This window comes from Pholis gunnellus, assembly GCF_910591455.1.
Source record: "Pholis gunnellus genome assembly, chromosome: 9".
NCBI lineage: Eukaryota > Metazoa > Chordata > Actinopteri > Perciformes > Pholidae > Pholis > Pholis gunnellus.
Window position 1 is genome coordinate 13,666,776 of NC_136535.1, and position 19,466 is coordinate 13,686,241.

Here is a 19,466-nt window from a genome sequence, read left to right on the forward strand (position 1 = left end):
GTTTGTGTTTGGGCTGTTCGTTGGTGGTCCGAAATAACTTGCTCCATAATTCTAATTGTTTTACCTGCCATGAACCAAACTATGTTCAACTTTTAAAGTATTTAAATGTTTATAAAACCATTTTGTTAACTGTTCTTTCTGTAAAATCAATTTCCGTACATTAAGTCTAAATTATCGTATCAATGTTTAAAGCAGTGTCGGCACCACAAGGAGTCCAGACAGATAATAATACACTTTTATAGCTTATTATATAGAATAAATTACAATTGCCGTGGTGGTTTTGTATTTTTCGGTTGTGTTTGCCATCGTCCTTTTTGATAAACGATCTATTGCCTTCTAATAATATTGTACTCCCTCCTGTGCAAAGCAATGGTTTCACAGCTGGTGCTTGAGAGAGACAACAGCGAATACATTGACAGAAATGTTCCATTAACAACTTTATTTGTTAAATGCCATAAAATAAACACACAAGGTAAAACAGATAAGGCGATGCAGGACGAAGCTGCGAGCAGACACAGATGGAATGCAGTCAGTCAGCTAAATAATTGATATTAGTAATAAAGCATTACTTTACTGCCCTCTGCTGAGCCCTTAATGGAAATGAAAACTATCGACTATGAAAGAAAGATTGAAATAATCCAATATTATCTTCTTTTTACGCTCCTCACAGGTAGTTTGCAGGATGACATATCCTCCTTGAAACGGTCTCAAAATAAACATGACAGTGCAGAAATTAAAACGCTGACCAATCAAGTATGCTGTAGTTAAAGGAAGCTCTCTGACCACTTGAGGTGAACCGTCCACTGCAGTAAAGATAACCTCAGGCCATTAGGCTTACTTAAGACTTTTGTTATTCCACAGATGGAGGTTGTTAATATTTATGGGTCCGTCAATGGACCGCTGGAGAAGCTGAGACGAAGGATGTGAAGGGAAAGAAAGATGGAGACCGTGGAGAGGAGAGGCAAAGTAAAAAAACGTGTGTGAATCCCGAGGTTTGGGGTTAAAGGTGAACGCTGCTGCTGCGGGTGGAAGAATGAGGCTGTAATTGTGCCGAGATAGCTCAGAGGCTGCTCTGATTGATAAGCAAAAGGGGGCTTAAGATAGAGGGCACAGTGGAGGAGGAGGAGGAGGAAGTGTGTGTGTGTGTGTGGCGACTGCCTGTCTCGTTACTCTTTAATGGCTGTGAGCTGGGGTGATCTTTAAGAGGAGGCCTCTCATGAAAAATGCAGTCTATTTCAGTCACACTCAAATGCAGGCAGCCTTCAGTGGGACTGCAGAGGCTCGAATCACCGATCAGCACATTTATTCAGTGTTTCAGACATCAGGGGTTTTTTCTTCCTCTTGGTTCAGCTGTTAACAGACCTTTCCTCACTGAGAGCTCACTACCAGCTCACTATTGTCTCTTTACCACCATGATTAGCATATGAATTCTTGAATTGTTTTGTGAGGTCACAGTGATCTTTGACCACCGAATTCTAATCGGTTCATCATTTAAGCCGATTGTACATTTGTGCCAAATGTAAAGAGATTCCCTCCCGGCGTTCCTGAGATATCGTGTTCACGCGAATGAGAAACGCAGATGTCCGGACGGCGCAGAAGGTTCTGAGAAAACATTACTCAAACAGGAGTAAGGAGTACATTCATTGGGACTATTTACAGCTGAGAGAACATGTCATTCAGTTCAATAATTTTTGGACTACAATGGAGTATTAGGAGAGTGATTTTCAACAAATAGACTAGTAATGGAAGCCTAGACGGCTGCAATGACGTTATCTGACAAAAACAAGATATCTCCCTCCAGCCTGCACCGTCATCATCATCCTGCACTATCAACAGGACAAGGCCGGATGATTAGGAATGACGGTGGGCTTAAATGCACCTGAGCAACAAAGCCGAGTATCCCAGCTTCTTGTCCATCAGAGAAACCTTCTCACTGCTCCTCTGTACCACATACTTCTGTCTCTGCTGTCAGCCACACAAGTCTTAGGCCTAGGCTTGATGTATGTCGCTGGAGCAGAATAAATAATAAATGGTAGATAGTTGCCCCCACCAATCCCTCCGGTTCAGGATGAATTCATTGTTTTTTGTCTTTTCATAAGAGACGTTGACAATAACAAACATACGGAATATCTTGAGACTTATCCTGAGACAAGCTTGCTGCAAAACTATTCTCATTTAATACAGTCTGTGTGAGGACCCATGAGCCATTCGACGTAGTGCCATCTTCACTATTGCACACATCTCAGAATGACATCTTAAATTAAAATGACGCGAGAACAAATACTGCATAGCCTTTATTCTGGAATATATCTGCAATGCCAGTCAGAAAAGAGAGAAGTAAGCAGGGAAACATGCACAGTACTCCGTCCTGGAGAAGATTATTAGGATGATAGACTCCGTAAGCATTAGTGTGTTACTGCTGCAAACCCTCATTTCTTAAATCTCTTAAAGACAAATAACACGGTGATTTCTGTGCCAAAGACACATGTCAGTAATAGCTCTGCTTAATCAATCATATTAGTCAAACTCAAGTAGGGCAAATCTCAGAGTAATGACAAGTGAACTTAACTACTGTATATATTGTTCCACCACCAAACACTCCTATGACCACCTCATCCTTTATAAACCCTCTTACACAGTACAGTCTTCAATCAAATAAACTATGTTAACCATTTTAAACTAAAATCATACATTAGCTTTGTCTTTATTGATTTAATTCTCAAATTACTCTAAATTCCAACTTAACCCACAAAATAAACCACCATACGACCCGGTTAATGTGGTCCCTTTGGTACCAGATGATAAACATAATATTACCTTCATTACATTATTGCTCCACCCTGGCACAGATTAATAGATTAATAATAAAATGTATTATGTTTACTAAGTATGAGGAACCTGAAATTATCGCTTTGCTTGACGTATATATTAATAGCAACTTGTTAAAGATCAAGACTCAGGAAATGAAAAGAAGAAGAACCCGTCTTTCTATCAATCAACCTTTTGGTTTTCAGCCCTGCACCGCCCCCTAATGGAAGGTTTAGTTACTGCAGAAACAAAAGGTAAAGCTCCGCCTCCATGAGGAGCATGATTAGGTAAACTTGTATGCAGGACATGCATGCTGCTGAATGCTGGACCAGCTTAAAGGTTTTGGTCAGTCTCATGGAAACGGTGGAGGTGGTCAGAGTACCTGGAAGTGAGACAGAAATAAAGACAATATTAGAAATGACATCAGGTACTTGCTAATGTGATCAATTCATACGTGATGTGATATCGTAAATGTTCAATCTGCCTGATGGACAAACCCACTTTTTAGCGCAGAAAGCGGAGCAATCTCTGCCGATACTCTCGCTCCAGGCGGTCTTGTACAGCACCTGAAAAAAAAAAGAAAAAAAAAAAGGGAATCAGTCAACAGATAAGATCACTGACGCCGATGAGACAAGAGACATTAATGTTGCATCACAAGACTGCATCAGGGGTTGAAAGCAGACCCACCAGGAAGACCAAACAATGCAGGAACAAGGTGTAGAAGAAAGCAACAGTCCTGGCCACCTTGTTGGAGAGAATCACACGACCCTGAGAGACACAAAGACAGTGGATTAGTCAAGATATAGAACGCACAACAACATATACACTGTCTGTGTGTGTGTGTGTGTGTGTGTGTGTGTGTGTGTGTGTGTGTGTGTGTGTGTGTGTGTGTGTGTGTGTGTGTGTGTGTGTGTGTGTGTGTGTGAGAGATTGAGGCTTACCAGGCTCAGAGTTGCTTTATCCCAGGGGCTGAGGCTCAGGTATCGGCGCTGACGCTCCTGTAAACACAGAGTAGTGGGCCTCAACAAAACAACTATTTGGAAAATGTGAATCCATATTATTACACAGGTACAAATAGACATCCAGCTGTTTTTACATATTACATACTGCCAGTCTGTGGTGTTTGGGGCAGTTGATATTTTGAGTAAGGAGGTGTGATTTCCCTCCATACAATATGTAATTTGTTTCAAACGGCTGCCTTATCGACCTCAAATTCAGCTCCTACATTCCCCAGAATGACCTTCAACAAAGCCCACAAAGAGGCTTGTTGCTTCATCACCATCAATGGTGTGAAAACAACAGAAATGGCAATAGTGAGACTAGAACCTTTTGAAGTTTACTCAATACACATGTTGGCTAAACCGGTCTCTTACTCTCAATTGCAAGCCATTTCTATTCTATTGCACCTGTGTAGCAAACATGACAGCCAGTCATCCATGTCTGGTCAGTCATCAAATATCAGAGTAAGAAACTATTACAGAAAATAACAAAACGGACCAAGAGATGGCAGGTGGTTTCAGAGAGGAGTTTCATTTGTGTGAACTGAAGGTGCATCTCGTACCTTCTTGCTGAAGGAAGCAAACGGATCCAGTCTCTCCTCGTACTGGGAGGAGTAGCGCAGCACGGTGTCGTCACTACCGCCAGCCTGCAGCGCAGAGAAAACACACATAGCAAAAATGTTCCTGCGGTAATATTTAAGGGTTCAGATTCCACCAAATAATCAAGGTATAAGAAACATGACCATAACTAGAGCACATTCATCCCTTCATTCATTCATTCATGCACACACACGCACTCTGCCAGGGTAGCTCTGCAGGAATTTGATTTTCTCGTAGAGTTTGATGTTGTCTGCTCTCAGGCTGTCCAGTTCAATCTGCAGCGCCTGCATGGTCTGCTGCATGGAGCGATTCTCCTGCAGGGGACAGAGAAAACAAACAGAAGAGAAATTAGCTCTCCTAGAAAAAGACACAGGAATACAGGATGTGTGTGTGTGTGTGTGTGTGTGTGTGTGTGTGTGTGTGTGTGTGTGTGTGTGTGTGTGTGTGTGGCAGAGATCGTGACTCACAGCTTCCAGCTCCTGATTGCGGGAGCGAAACCTCTCCCTCTGGCTGGAGATGATGGAGAGCAGAGAGTCCATCTGGCCCTGAGGAAGCTCAGGATGGGGGCCCACGCCTAAACCTGGAGGGTACCCACAAAAAGAAATAAGACTTAAATGCCATAATCCACTTCATCTGTTCACATGCATACATAGTCACGTTTTATGATCAACAATATTTTGAAAATGGGTAAATTTAACTATAGTTTGTGGTTTAAACTGGATGCTAATATCTCTTTTATTTGCAGACAGGCTGAGTCCGTCAAACTGTAGTGAAAACCTCTGAACTGGACCTTCTTGAGTGTCAAATGAAAGGAAAGGAAACTTAAAATCGCTCTAATCTGGCTACTTTGCAGTATTGGTGTGCTCTCTTTAAAGAGCACACCAATACTGCAATACTGTTTTGGGGGCGCTGTGGCAAAGAGAGAGAAACGCTGCTCCAATTGTATTCATTTACTTAAAGAACATACCAGAAAACATGGCAGAGGCCTCTTTGATGGGCTCCGGGATGTTCTCCATGTTGGTGACCTCTGACCCGTCAGCGTCGGGGCGCTGCAGGGAGGACATGGCCTGGATGGTGCTCAGGTCCTGTTCCAGCTTCAGGATGAGCTCCTTCTGCTCCGCACTGGTCCGCACTGCAGCTGAAAACTCCACCTGCAGCTCCGCATAACGGCCTGTTGGAGGGCGGAGAGGAACGATGATTGGCAGATTATTCTTTATTCACGCGTCTCATTTGTCTTTAGATTGTATTTATAGTAGAAATAACTCACCTGTGGAGGCTGTAAATGGCAGAAGCAGAGTCCAAAAGCCCAAACATGACTGAAACCCCTTTTAGGCTACTGCTACACCCCCCTTCCCTTTCTATGTTTCTGACAGATCTCTTTCTCTGAGAATACTTATTTGACCATCCGTGTGTTAAACAAGGAACATTTCCATCAACGAAAAAAAAAAAGCAAAACATAAAAACTAACACAGCACACTCTTAGTATTTGTATAAAAGAGATTTACTTCAATTATCACACCTAGGGTGCATGTGAATAATAATGATGATGAATCAAATGTCAATCATAACAAATACATTGTGAACGTTTCATACAGTGATATTGCTTTTCAATGTTGTAGAAGGGACTGTTTTACAGTGCTGAGAACAAACAACATGATACGTTTAGTAAATAGAAAGATAAAGAAACAATGATACATGAGGAAAAACAAAAGGGAGGGAGACCCCAAAAAAAGGGAGAATAAAGCATCTCAGGAGTGACAGAAGTGCTCGGGAAACAACTTTCAAAAAAACATCTTAACCATCCCTTTACAGTCATGCAGCCTTTTGTACTACAACACACATGTACGCGCACACACACTCACAAAATAGGCAGTGGGACAAGTTATGAGAATTATTACTTCCACATTGTTGATGACAAAAGGTTGGAAAAGAAAATCATCTAAGAACAACTCTGAACCCGCTAAAGCCTCAACAAGCATCTTAAAGCTTTCCAAAAGGTCATTTGGTTGTCAGACTATACTGTGGTTTAAGCTGTGGGTGAACTGAAGCGACGACACAAGGTAGCAACATTCAGACGACTGTCAGCAACCTTTCAACAGAGGTGGAGAACTACTTCACTATTTGGCTTTTTGCTTCCTCTTTTTTTTCTTTCTTTTTTTTAAATCTTGTGAGCATTCACTGAAATGTTTATCCGCCCCCAGAGTTGATCTCTGGGTGTTAGAAAATTGTAGAGTTAAAGCATGAAACACTAAAGAAATAAAGAGGAAATGGTTTAAGACTTAAAAAATTAGCTGGAGCCAATGTGAGAGGTGAGCGTAAAAAAACAACAACAACGAAAAGCACGCGAGTACAGTGGAGGGGAGGGGGGGGGGGGGGGGGGTAAAGGATGAGTGTGTTGTGCTGCATTATGTGTGTATGTATTACCGAGTGTGCTATGCATACAGCACCACTGATTCGGAAAACGTGTTTCCTTACAAAAACCCACTTCATAAGATATATTCTAAAAGTATTACAAAAAACATCTGAGGTTTTTCTCTCTTTCTTTTTTTCCTGAATGTGGTGACCAGTGCTGCTGTTCAGGCTTCCATTACAACTAATATGTCAAATGAATAACCACTACTTCAACAGATCATACAGTAAAGCTTTACGACTTCAGAAAACATGATATGATATACAGCATCTGTTACACCTTTACAATGTTATTCAACAGTGTATAGAATCATCTGATTTAAATTTGTAGAAAAATATCTGTGGATCATGGAAAAGTCCTGAATCGTCCCTTCTCTCCTCCTGCCTTCAAACAAAAGCATACTGTGACAATAGTGAGTCAATAGCTACTTGATCGACCGTATTTACACGTCTCTTTTCCAAATAACCATTAGAATTGGCACACGTCATTATCAATACCTGTAGTGCCATTATTAATGTCACAGCAAACCTGACACAAACAGAAAAATACAAAATGCCCTATGAATAAATTCAGTGTTATTACAGTGTACGCTGTTTCTGCATGCTTCCTCCTTCATTCAATGCTCTGGCCTTTCGCTGCTAGTTACGGTTATGTACAACGTAAGAAATGCATTGTGGGAAAACAACGGTCTGAAATAAGACCCGGACCGAAACGTGTCTTGCAGGTCAGTCATTAGAAATACACAAGCTCATTTTTCTCCTTCTTACTCGTTTCACTGCACTCCAGGAATTATATACAACCCTCTCCAGAGAGCGGAGAGAAGTCGACTTTAAAAAGTACCAATGTGAAGTGTATGAGAAATTAATTTGGGTTTGGAGATGTGGGATATATTATGAACAAATCTGGTGAAATAGACTACATCTGATGACATCACTAGTTTGGTGCCCTGCTTGGCAGTTTAAAGGCACGAATCTGATGATCTCACGTGGTTTAGGTGAGTTGATGGATCTGGCTATAAAATGGCAAACGGGTTAAGTGCTTATATTCTTTACAGTAGCTATTCGTCACCATTAAAACACACTGTGGTTGTCCGGTCCAAGCAGTCCAACAGAAAGCAATAAGCCTTCAGTAATGTGCAGAAGACGGATGTTTCACATCAGTCGTCCACAGGAAGCGCCAATGTTTTGAGGAATTTTACAATTCTTAGATACGCTAGAAAATCCAATTGTGAAGTAATGCATCTTAATGCAGTGCAACGAGGTTATCGGTGTCTTTTGACAGGCTGCGACTATATCTGGAAGTACAGGGAAAAGGGCAGGCTTAAAGGTGGACTGAGGAGATTTTTGGATGGAAACCAAAGCAGCTGTTTGCTCATAATATCTACAACTGTACAGGACAAAGGCCCCTTCAGTCACACAGGTATCTGTGGTTTGAAATGAGGGGCTACTGTATAAGAGTACAGTTCATAATGTAGAAAACATGGGTACAGCTATCTTATGTTTGAACTTTAGTGTTAGGATGCAGAGAAGAGTCTGTGCTTGGTTCACAACCACTTTTTTTTTTTTTTTTGTTAAAAGGCATACATTTCCCAGGATCCCGGGATCGTACTCTGTTGTAGTGTTTACAGACCCTGTCCCAAGAAAGTCTTCAAAAAAAAAAAGATCCCAATAAGTGCTTCGTTACGGACTGCAATAGTAATTCTGCATAATCATAGGCTGGCTATCTGTTCAATCTGACGTAGCACCCCTGCTAGCTGGTACACTTCTCTAATCTCAATTTGGCAGATATGACCTCTTTCAAGTTAACTTGCTGTTTTCAAGTTTAGGTAATTTCATTTGACCTATTTGACAAAGTGTGAATGATGTTAATGTGATTACCTCTATCTAAAAGAAAGCTGCATGCCCTGCCGAGCGTTAGTGTTGGGCTGGCCCCAAGAAACAGCCGGAAAAAAAAACATTATCGGAGGATAGAAAACAGGAAAAGAGATATGCTGTCATATGTTCGCTGATCTTGATATGTACTTTGATTCTCTAGCAAGCAATTTAAGAGCATAACTGTTGTGGTAAAAGCTTAATGCTTACGGGAGCATGAACTGTAGCAAACACATTTTTTTTCTTTTTCAAAGCTATTGAAACGACACTAAACTTTAGGATTCATGAATATACAAACAAATGAGAACTAGTACATCTTTGTAAATATTAACCAATACTGCCGGCAGTCTATACGTCTAATAAAAATGTTACTTGCCCTCAGGAACAGTATAATCCCTTAAAAAATAGACAACTCAAATGATAAGACATTAAATGAAAAATACAGCACCTATAAATAAGCAGAATAAAAACCAAACTATAAATGCAAAATAGCAATAAAACCAAAGCTACAGTAAATCATAGTATTACACTACTTTGTGAGAAGATTAATGTAATGGTAACGCATCAAACAGCTTAAAGAAGGGTGTCAGTTGTGCACTAGTAGTGTGTGCAAGTAGATACGAAATATGACCCCACTCATTGGAAACACTGAACACTCCTCAATCGCACGAACTTGTGCACACGCATGTATTGACAGGCATGTGTGTACATCCAAACGCACACACATAGACAGACACACATACACACACATACACACACACACACACACACACACACAAACAAAGGGGAGGCAGTAGGCTGACAGGCACTGAGGGCTTGTGTGGGACAGGGAGGAGGTGATATGCCTTATAATTTGTAGTGTATACAGTAGAATTCAATGCAAAACATCCCTGGATACAGGACAGACTGGAGGAGAGTGGTGACTACTCACACCAGGGTTGGGGAGAATTCACTTTAAACAGCAATCAACAGAAAGTACAGATATAATCTCGCACTTTTCATTGCAATTCATTCGCTAAAACCCAGTTGTTGTTTTTTCAGTCAAGAATTTCATTATTGATAATCTACTTTGTAAATTTTACTCTGAGTGAATTGACCTCGACCCTGACTTACATGCAGGCAAATACAAACGCACACAAGACACACACACACACACACAGACACACACACAGACACAAACACACTCTTCCTGATTTGGCCTATAAAAACATGTGAGTTTGTGAATAGAGAAAATTTGTCAGTGGTGCAGACACACACACACACACACACACCCAGCAGGTCCAGTGCTGGGTGAAAGCTGTGACGTGCACAAACTAAAACAACAACAGACATGTATCGTATCATCATGTCAGACAGCTACAGTACTACGTGAATTCATTGTATCGTATTTCAACAACGCAACATTATTCCATTTCAACTCGGGTTTTTTTTTTTTTGTCGATTTTCTTTTTAAACAGTAACATTTTATTCTCTTATTTTCCGTTCTTATTTTGTACTAATCAAAAAAAAAATGCTTCCTAAAATTCCCTATTTTGTACTCTTTAGAGTCAATAGACTGTGCAATCTCTTATTGGCAACCAAATTGCAATATCAAAATGAAGAGATCATCCTTCGTCCTTAAAAGAAGGGTTTTAAGGAGGCAGAAGGAGGGTTCCTTCCATCCTTCCTCTTCAGATGAGTGCGTGTGTTTGTGAGGAATTAGAGATCCTTCTGGCCATCACATGGCTGTCAGCAGGATAGGATATGGGACACAACAGGTCAAGTTCATCTCTCTTACATCAGTAACCGCAGCAGCTCAGCCGGCAGGCCTTCCACTACCCTCTTAAGAGTGTAGGAGTGAGATTAAAAAGAAAACATGCTGCCATTGAGAAGAGAACACACACATATACACACACCATTTTTAGGTGTGTGTGTGTGTGTATACACACACACAAACAAACAGGTGCACACTGACACAACCCCTAACATACACACACACACGCACACACACACACACACGCAGTGAGTGAAAAAGGCAAAGGGTTTGTAACAGTCACTCTACAGTGTGAAAAATGAGGCGTCTCACTGAGTGAGGGGAGGTTTGTGGACACTTGGGAGGTGAGAAGAAGAGCGGAAAAAATCTCCTTTAAGAAAGTGAGAGTTCTTGTAAGAGAGTTCCTGTCTCTATCTATAACCTATCAGTGTCTATCACTGTGACAGCTGCTGTGTCAGGCCTTGCCTGCGTTACTGAGTCCAGGTTTCAACCCCAGCTGTGGGTCAGACCCCAGCTCAGGACTAACCAGTCTGGTGCACCAGTGGCTGGTGATAGGGGGAGGTACAGCAGGGCCGGAGGCCAGCAGGACGGCTAAGTGCTTTTCTCAGTACAAAAACAAAACTCAGTTTAAAAAAAACACAGAGACACGTAAGTTCTCTTATTTTGTTCTTCTAGGATTTTCAGTAAATCTTCTTTTTAAGGGTTTTGCCAACCACTCTTTGTTTCTTTCCTCTTTTCGGGAAAGCTTCTATGTAATAAAAATGGCTGCTGAGCTTGACTTTGGCTGTGTCCGCTCTCCAACTGGAACAGAGCAGGAGGGGTCCAAGGTAAGAGGTCGTGAGGTTATGAGACAAGAGGGATGAAGGATGGTCAGGGGGGAACTAGAACTCCCACTCTGAGGGATCCTCTTTGCTGGCAGCCTTCTCCAGCCTGTGGATGATGTTATTGAGATTGGCTGCTTTCTTCTTGCGCAGATTGTTGTCCCTGGGGTTTCTGGCCGGGCCAGAGGCTGGGATGTTAGTACTCGAGGCAGAGCCACTGGAGGATGCCTCTGTGAGGTTGAAGAGCCCCAGTCCACCCTGTCCACAGCTGGAGCCCGGCCCGACTAAGCCTGAGGTGGTGCAGTCAAACTGGTCAGGGGAGTTATTAGAGCCCCCTGCCTCAGACTCAACCTCCATGTCGTCTTTGCATGCTCCTCTGTGATCCTCCAGGCCAAGGCCCAGTCCCTGGCGTGTCTCCACTGTGCCCTCAGATTCTGTCCCATCACAGCTGTCCCCCTCTCCTGATTTGGACCCGCGGAGGGAAGGGGAGCCCCCCTCGCTTCCAGGCCCCAACCCTCCAGCTGCCTGGATCTCCTCTATGAAGAGCTCCCGCCGGATACGTGACCTGGTAGAAACACACGAGTTCAGTCACGATACTCAAATCCTGAAATTCAATTTGTCAGACGCAACACACCTTACATTTGACTGATCTCAAACCACTGTATGAGTGCACTGAACTAAAGCCCTTCCTTAGACAATGTATTTACCAACACAACATGGTCTATGATACAATTTGCTTTGTGTCACAACAGCTTGTGACACAAACACTTCTCTCTCTCAGTATTCAAGTGCGTCTCTTTTTCAAAATGCTGACCTGTAATTATGGAACCAGTTGATGACAGTACTGGTCTTCAGGTTGAGCTGGGAGGCCAGCTCCTCAATGGTTTTGGGGGAGGGATAGGGCTTCTCCTGGTAGGCCCGTTTCAGGGCCTCCTTCTCCTCTGGGCCCAACACCACCCTGGCCTTCTTCAGGTGCTGGTGTCCCGGGCTATGGGAGCCCTGGATGTAGTCCTGCCCCACCAAACCCATGTCCACAGAATGGTTGTCACTCAAGGAGCTCAGCCGCCTCTTCATGTAAGCTGCACAGTGACACAAAAACAAGAAGGGAAGTTATTACAAAAGAAAATACATACGTGATGAATAAATACGGGGAATGTTAACAACGTACATCTCATCTAGAATCACCAAATTAAGTGTTTTTTTTCTATTATGTGCTTTAGTTAACAGAGGCTGGTACATTTGTAGAAGAGCATGAAATCTGACAACCAATTTTCATGTGAAGTACATCTTTTATGGATCAGCTGATTAAACTAGAGATTAATTAGTTAGTTAATTATCAGACTACTCTATTAGTCAATAGAAATAAATAAGTGCCAATTTTCTATGTAAAAATGATTTAAACCGTCACTCTTTCTTTAACTTCAGTGCTATGTTTGACAAGTGCATGCCACCAGGAAATGTTTTCCTATTGTGCGTCAGACATTTCTTTAAAGAAATAATCCTCTTCAGCGGCCACTAGGTGGTGCTATTGTCTTTCAAAGGAACTCTTTAACAATGAAAACAATCTCTTCCATTTTAAAGCAAACAAGCAGCACCACTCACTACTCGGGGCACCAGCAGCTGAAAATGAACAGCTCATGGCAGCTTTGCATGAGGTTGACATTTTACTCAACCCCGATACACACTGCCAGATATATTAGTGTTGCAGGCAAAAACCACTCAGAGCAAGGTTAGACCACTCGGAAAGTTGTGCGCTGCCTCGCAGGCTTGAACCGCAAGGGTGAGAAGTCAAATATGGCTACTCTAGACCAGGTCCATGTCTTTCCTCTGGGCTCTGCTGTCGGCCAGGACTGTTCACCATTGCCGTTTGGATGCATTACTTTGGGGTCAATAATCTGAAACAAAGTTGAATGAAGAGTAACCCCCCCGTGCGTCCAAACCCCAAACACACTGGTGTATGGTCAGTTTTTGTTTTTTCGCCCTTGTGCGTAGGGTTATATTGATATATATAATGAGGGTAAACTGATCCCGCACGCTTGTGCCTACTGAAACGTTCAAACATGCCAATCTCTACGGAGAGATCTTCAAGCGGGCAGTCAGGGGTCACAGTGAGGCAGCGACGAGGGCGAGGCCTCTTGGTTTTGCTCTTATACGCGTTGTGCAAACAGAAGGCAATAAAGAATGAATGAGCGATAAAGTGAGCTACGGGCTAACAAATGCTAAGAAAAATACGAGCTTATAGACACTGGTAATTATTATGATGATGACGATGATGAGGAGGAGTGCTGATGACTGTGAGTAAGCAGGCCCCCGGCAGTCCCCTAGCTGTCACATCTAATACAGTATGTGAGGTCTGCAGTCCTGATTGGTACTGACATCACACCGAGATGACTGTGATCTGCACAACATGCTCTGCTGTCCTGCACAAAGGATATTGTGTGTGCAGATGTGCATGTGTAATTCAAAAGGCTGCTGCTTGTGTTTTTTTGTGGATGTATTTCAGGACTTTTGTTGATTATTTGGGGAGGCATGCCGCTCTATGTGAAGTGGGCATTTAGTTCTCGTCTTTGAGCTTTCACTACACACACCTTTCTTCTCCAGGCGTTTCATGTCCATGAGTTTCTCCACACTGTGTGGGTCCTGGAGCCAGAGCTGCATGCGGACAAAGGGCTCTCTGCCCTTCAGGCTGAGCTTGTGCCAAGGTTTGGGCCTGGCCAGCAGGTCTGAGACGGAACCCTGAGTCAGACCCAGGATAGTCTCCCCAAACAGACGCTGGCCTGAATAGGCAAAAAGATGGGGGGGGGAGCAAAATGGTCATTTCAGAGAACTGATTCAAAAGGCTGAATAACTCATCATTGAGGAGGGAAGGGGAAAATGAAGGACCAACTAAAACCACACAAGCAGCACCTCCTGTGTTTCTTACCAAGGTTATTATCAGTCAGAACCTCCTTAACCTTCTTGGTGATGGCGTAAGTATCAAGCTCAGGAGACATTGCGACCATTTCCTGGACGCTGAGACCCGAATGACCAGGAATGGGCAGCGGGGTGCCGGGCTGTGACTCCCCACCCGACGGATCCTCAGACGCCAGTTTGAGACTGGAGGAGTGTGGAGCGAGTGGATCCCCGGCGAGACCGTTGACAGACTCCTCAGCTGAACTAAGGGGGGACTCTGGAGCAGGGCTGCAGCTTGCGGATGTCTTGGGAGTACCCTCTGCTTGAGGAGAACCGACAGGGTGAGAAATATCACACAGGTTAGGAGACATGTTACCATGTAAGAAAACACAGTCTCATCCCGTCTCCCTGCTGGGTTTGGGAGGGACTTCAGTCACACCACATCAACTAATTTAATTCCTGTTAAACAAACAGCAAAGGTGCTTAAGTTTTCAGTTTGAAGCTTTTTTGGCTTCCTCCGCCTATTCCTTCATCTCCCTGTCTCTGTCTGTGTAGTACTGCTGTGCAGCTCAGCAGGCTGGAAGAGAGCAGTCATGAGGAGCTGTCAGTGTACATTAGCTGCTGTTTACACCCCCAGAGAGAAAGAGAGACACGCACATGCCCGCACACACACACACACACACACACACGGAGCTGCCATCTGGCGCTGCAACACTAACTTGTCTATGACATGACAAACCAGCAGCTTGCTGGCTGACACTGCCACCGCACTGAGGATGGGGGGATGGTGGGAGGAGAAGGGAGGGAGGGTGGAAGGGGGGGAGGAGGGTGGATTGTGTGAGTGACAGACTGACAGTAACAACTAGCCACTAGCTCTAATCAGGCTTTCAGAGTAATGCTCTAGCCCAAAGAGCCTGGTTGTGTGAATCCATATACTATATGTGCGTGTGTGTGCGTGTGCGTGTGCGTGTGCGTGTGCGTGTGCGTGTGCGTGTGTGTGTAAGTGCATGTGATTTGTTTACCTTGGTTCTGAGATTGCTGGATGTGTGTGTTTTGCCCCTGGTCTCCATTGAGCCACGGCTGCATGCGGAGGTATGGCTCTCTGCTCCTCTGGTTCAACTTGTTCCACGGTTTGTGTCGAGACAGACTGTCAGTCAATATTCCCTGAAACACAAAGACGGAGATTGGCTGAGACATGTAACCACCGTAGAGTAAAAGCAGAGCAATAAAAACAGTTGGGCAGAAAAAGCACACACACACACACACACACACACACACACACACACACACACACACACACACACACACACACAAAAAGAAGTGGTTTCCTTTTTCTCGCCTTACCTCTTTGGAGTCCTCCTGGTTGTAGTTGTCCTCTCCTGTCTGGCTGGATATGGCCCTGCGAGGGTCTGTATGCATGTTGCTCCACCACTGCTCCCGCCAATAACCCACTCCTCCTGAACTTCCAGAGCGGGCCGACCCCTCAGAGCTCCGACCCAGCCTGTGAACTCCGTCAACGGACATGTCAATCCCCAAAGAAGCCCGGCCCTCTCTCTTCACGCTGGAGCTGAAGTCCAGGATTGGACACGGGGATGAGGGGGAGGACAACAGGGAGCTGGGAGGCTTCTTGAGGGAGAGTGCCAGGGGGTTGTAAGGGGGCAGGGGAGCGGTGAGCGAGGAGTTCAGGAAGTCCCTCTGAGATAGTGATGCAAAGGAGGAAGACGAAGATGAGGCCTTGAGGATGGGCTCCAGTGCAGTCTGTTGGGCCTCCATCTCTCTGCGAGCTTGCTCTAGGATGGAGCGGATAGCCTCGTCTGATCCGCCGCCCCCTCCTCCTCCTCCTCCGCCCCCTCCTTTCAGTCCTGTATATGACGGTTGAGCATGGGACAAGTCTGTTGAGGAAGGAGAAGAAGAAAAAAAAGAGTCATTGACAAACACTCCCAGCCAGAATGTATCATCTTAAATCCTCCGAGTCCTCTGGAGAGAAGAAGAAAACCACGACTCACCAGCTTTCTGCACCTGCAGCTCTCTTTTGGCCTGCTCCAGAATGGACTTGATAGCCTCATCTGAGCCCGCCTCTGGGGTGCGGACGCGGGCGGTAATGTTACCTGGAAGGAGAAGAAGAGGGAAAGGGAGGAGATGAAAAAGCTTGTCAGATTAAGACACAGAGATAACCAACTACAGAGCAAGTGAAGAGAACAAAAAAAAAAAAAAAAAGACGCCTATGAGAGCATAAAATAATTACACCACAGCACAAAGAACAACATTCCCACCACTGAGCTACAAGGCAACTACACTGGAGGGATTGTCGTTATTTCTCGGGTCCCTTTGGAGCTCACACATGCACACGTGCTACAGGGTTCGTACAGTAAACGCTCCCCACAGAATAACAACTACCAATAAAATCCCTAAATACACATGCTGGTTTCTCCTTTGACGCAAGTCACTGCAATTGTGCGGTTACCTTCAAGGCACATGTATATCTCTATGCCTGCCCGCAAGTTAATAAACGCCAACTCACACACGCACACACACACACACACACACACACACACACACACACACACACACACCATAGATACAGTTCACGCCAACACAAACATGCCACACAGACAGAACGTGCTAACATCTCTGTGTGAAGGGGACAGACCTGTGTGTAAGGCTGTATTGGAGAGGGCTCTCCGCTTCGGAACATCCTGTAACACTCGGCTAAGCTGTGGCTGGCCTGAGCCCTCTGTTAAAAACAATATACCACACACTATGTTACAACACTTGTGTGTTGTTGTCTTTTCTTTTACAGCTAGACTATACGGAGCCCTATAATGCTCTGAAAATACATGAAATGTGTGGATACTTCCATCCAGTGCACATTATAGTACCATAAATGCATTGATTTCAGCATCTGTGGCCCCCAGAAGGAATCAAACTTCTACCTCTGACAGGAATATTAATCCACTACTTGTAGTGAAGGATAAATGATTTAATAGAAAGTTTCTAACGGGGGGATACTAACTGCAGCCATATTATCAACACAGGCTTTGCCTGGGACTAGGGTGGTTATATTTAGGTGTACCACTGAGACCACCTTCAATCAAAAATGTCCTGATGCGTTAACAAAAGCAGGCCCAGGCGAATCGAATCTACCCGCAGTTAACGGTACCCCTGCCTTCCTCCAAGTTCCCACCGATCAATACTATTGATGTGTGAAAGGTTTCTGTATTGACCACGATAGCTAGGAGAGGCTCTTGGGATCAGTGCGTGATTGGGAACTCATTCAAAACGCACAGGTGTGGCACGGGATGGGAGTAAGGAAAGAGAAAGAAAAATAAAAAGCTAGTCCATATTGACAAGCTAATCAATGGCTCTGTGCAGGGCTGTACACATGCAAGACACACACACACAGCCACACACAGCCACACACACACACACACACACACACACACACACACACACTCTCTCACGCACGCACTGACACATTAAAGATACACAGCCTCACCTCTTTGCCGTCCCTGGATGCTGCGCAGTGCGAGGATGTTCTGCTCATCGGCGAGGAACTGCCTCATCTTGTGGAACGGCTCCTTCCCCCGAATCGTTAGCTTGTTCCACGGCTTTGGTCTGGCCAGGATCTCACTGACCGAACCCTGGGACAGTCCCAGCACGTAGTGGCCAAACACACGCTGGCCAATGTTGTGCTTTATCAGCTGCTCTTTCACCTGTCGGGCAATCTCTGCCGTGTCCATGTCTTCCCCGTCCAAAATACTTCCCGTGGTAGCGTCAGAGTAGCTGGGCGATGGGGATGGAGCACTGCCAGCGGTGCTGCTCCCATTAACAGGAGCCATGTCTGGGCTGGCGGGAGGAGGCTGGGGGCTGCTGGCTGCCAGAGGGACGGCAGCTGACCCAGAGCCAGGGGTGGAGGTAGGCATGGAGCCGAGGGTTGGAGTGAAGGGGGTGAACAGCAGAGCCCCACTGGGGATCCCAGACGACTCCTGCAAGGCTTTGGAGTAGAAGGTTTGAAGCAGCTGCCGCTGGATCAGGGAGTTCAAAGCCATCTTACCACCCACCAGAGGGAACACGGGCGAGTAGAAGTCCTGTCCAATGCCCGTAGGACTGAAAGGGTGCGTTTCGCCGCTGGTGGTGTTGGTGGTGGCAGTGTGGAGGGGGTCCGTATGAGTGCGAGACAGGGGGCGCTGGGAGGAGGAAGGACGAGAGGGAGGGGGAGGAGGGGGCGAGGAAGAGGAGTCGCCGGGCACGGTCTCCTCCTTCGGTGTGGACTCTTCTGTCCCTTTTCGCCTGGCTGACCCTACAAGAAAGGTCAAACACACCATGCATTATGGGGGAGTCAACAAAAAAGGGGTTCCAAAAAGAGAGAGAAAAAAATAACAAAAGTTGAAAGTTATCTTTATCAATTCTTTTCCAAATTAGTGAACTTTGTTTCCTTTTTTGCAAACCCCCCCCAGACAAAGTGCCCATGCATTTGTGATTTCAACCTTTCTTGTAAGCCACAGCCTGGAAGAAAAAAGGACAAAAAAAACAATGGACACTGTGCCACTTAGGCAGACTAGCTTGGCCCAGGGCTCAGTCTCCCTCTCTCACTCACTCTCGCAGGCAAAGTGGAAGTAACTGGACAGGGTAAAATGATCCTTAGATAGCCAATACACCATGCGAGTCCTCTTCCATGCTACAGCAGCGTGTTCCTAAACACTGAATCATTCCATCGTAGAGGCAGTAACAGAGTCTTTAGTTCATAAAAAATACATCCAGGAAAAAAAAATGGAGCAATAAAACTGAATTGAAAAACAATTTTTATGGCTGAACATAAAACAGATGCATGTCACCAAAAAACAGAGACTGTACAGCTCTGCTGACTCTAGACTGATTACATTCATACATTCACCAAAACAAACACATAAACTATATTTCCTCAGTCTTGCAACTACTAGAATCCATCATGATGGAAGCTCTAGGAGAAATATTATTCTAATGCATAACCATTGAGAAGGTAACATGATTGGGTAAGACAGTAAGCTCCCCTTACTGTGAATGTTAATCAATTCAAAGCTATTCAACTATTCAAGCCCAAAGCCATGACATTTCAAACCCATAAACACTGTTGCAGAGGGCAAGACTCTTGATGTAGGGGCGAGAGTATGACGTCTTCGTTTTTGTGTACTGCATCTTTGATACTATTCAGGTCGACCTCCTGCCGCGGTGTTCAAAGATATGCATTTTCCTCTCCTCCGTCATGTGTGGGACTAAAGAAACAACATTTCTGTACCATGAAAAGGTTTTGCTTTTTTTTTTTTCATATTGTGT

The 19,466-nt window shown here is 44.6% G+C and overlaps 1 protein-coding gene across 3 annotated transcripts in view; it reads right to left on the reverse strand.

The window, feature by feature from the left end:
• Positions 1–5,891: 5,891 nt before the first annotated feature.
• Positions 5,892–19,466, reverse strand: part of cux1b (cut-like homeobox 1b) — a 55,000-nt gene continuing 41,425 nt past the window's right edge. For 2 of the 3 annotated variants that reach the window (XM_079166280.1, XM_079166279.1), the window contains exons 15-22: positions 17,650–18,453; positions 16,160–16,261; positions 15,498–16,045; positions 15,176–15,317; positions 14,185–14,475; positions 13,850–14,038; positions 12,076–12,340; positions 5,892–11,826 (exon numbers count right to left, since the gene is read on the reverse strand). In XM_079166280.1, the coding sequence (XP_079022406.1) occupies positions 11,322–11,826; positions 12,076–12,340; positions 13,850–14,038; positions 14,185–14,475; positions 15,176–15,317; positions 15,498–16,045; positions 16,160–16,261; positions 17,650–18,453 (2,846 nt within the window). In that variant the 3' untranslated portion in view covers positions 5,892–11,321. The remainder of the gene's footprint in view (positions 11,827–12,075; positions 12,341–13,849; positions 14,039–14,184; positions 14,476–15,175; positions 15,318–15,497; positions 16,046–16,159; positions 16,262–17,649; positions 18,454–19,466) is intronic. The other variant, XM_079166278.1, reaches the window with a different exon arrangement.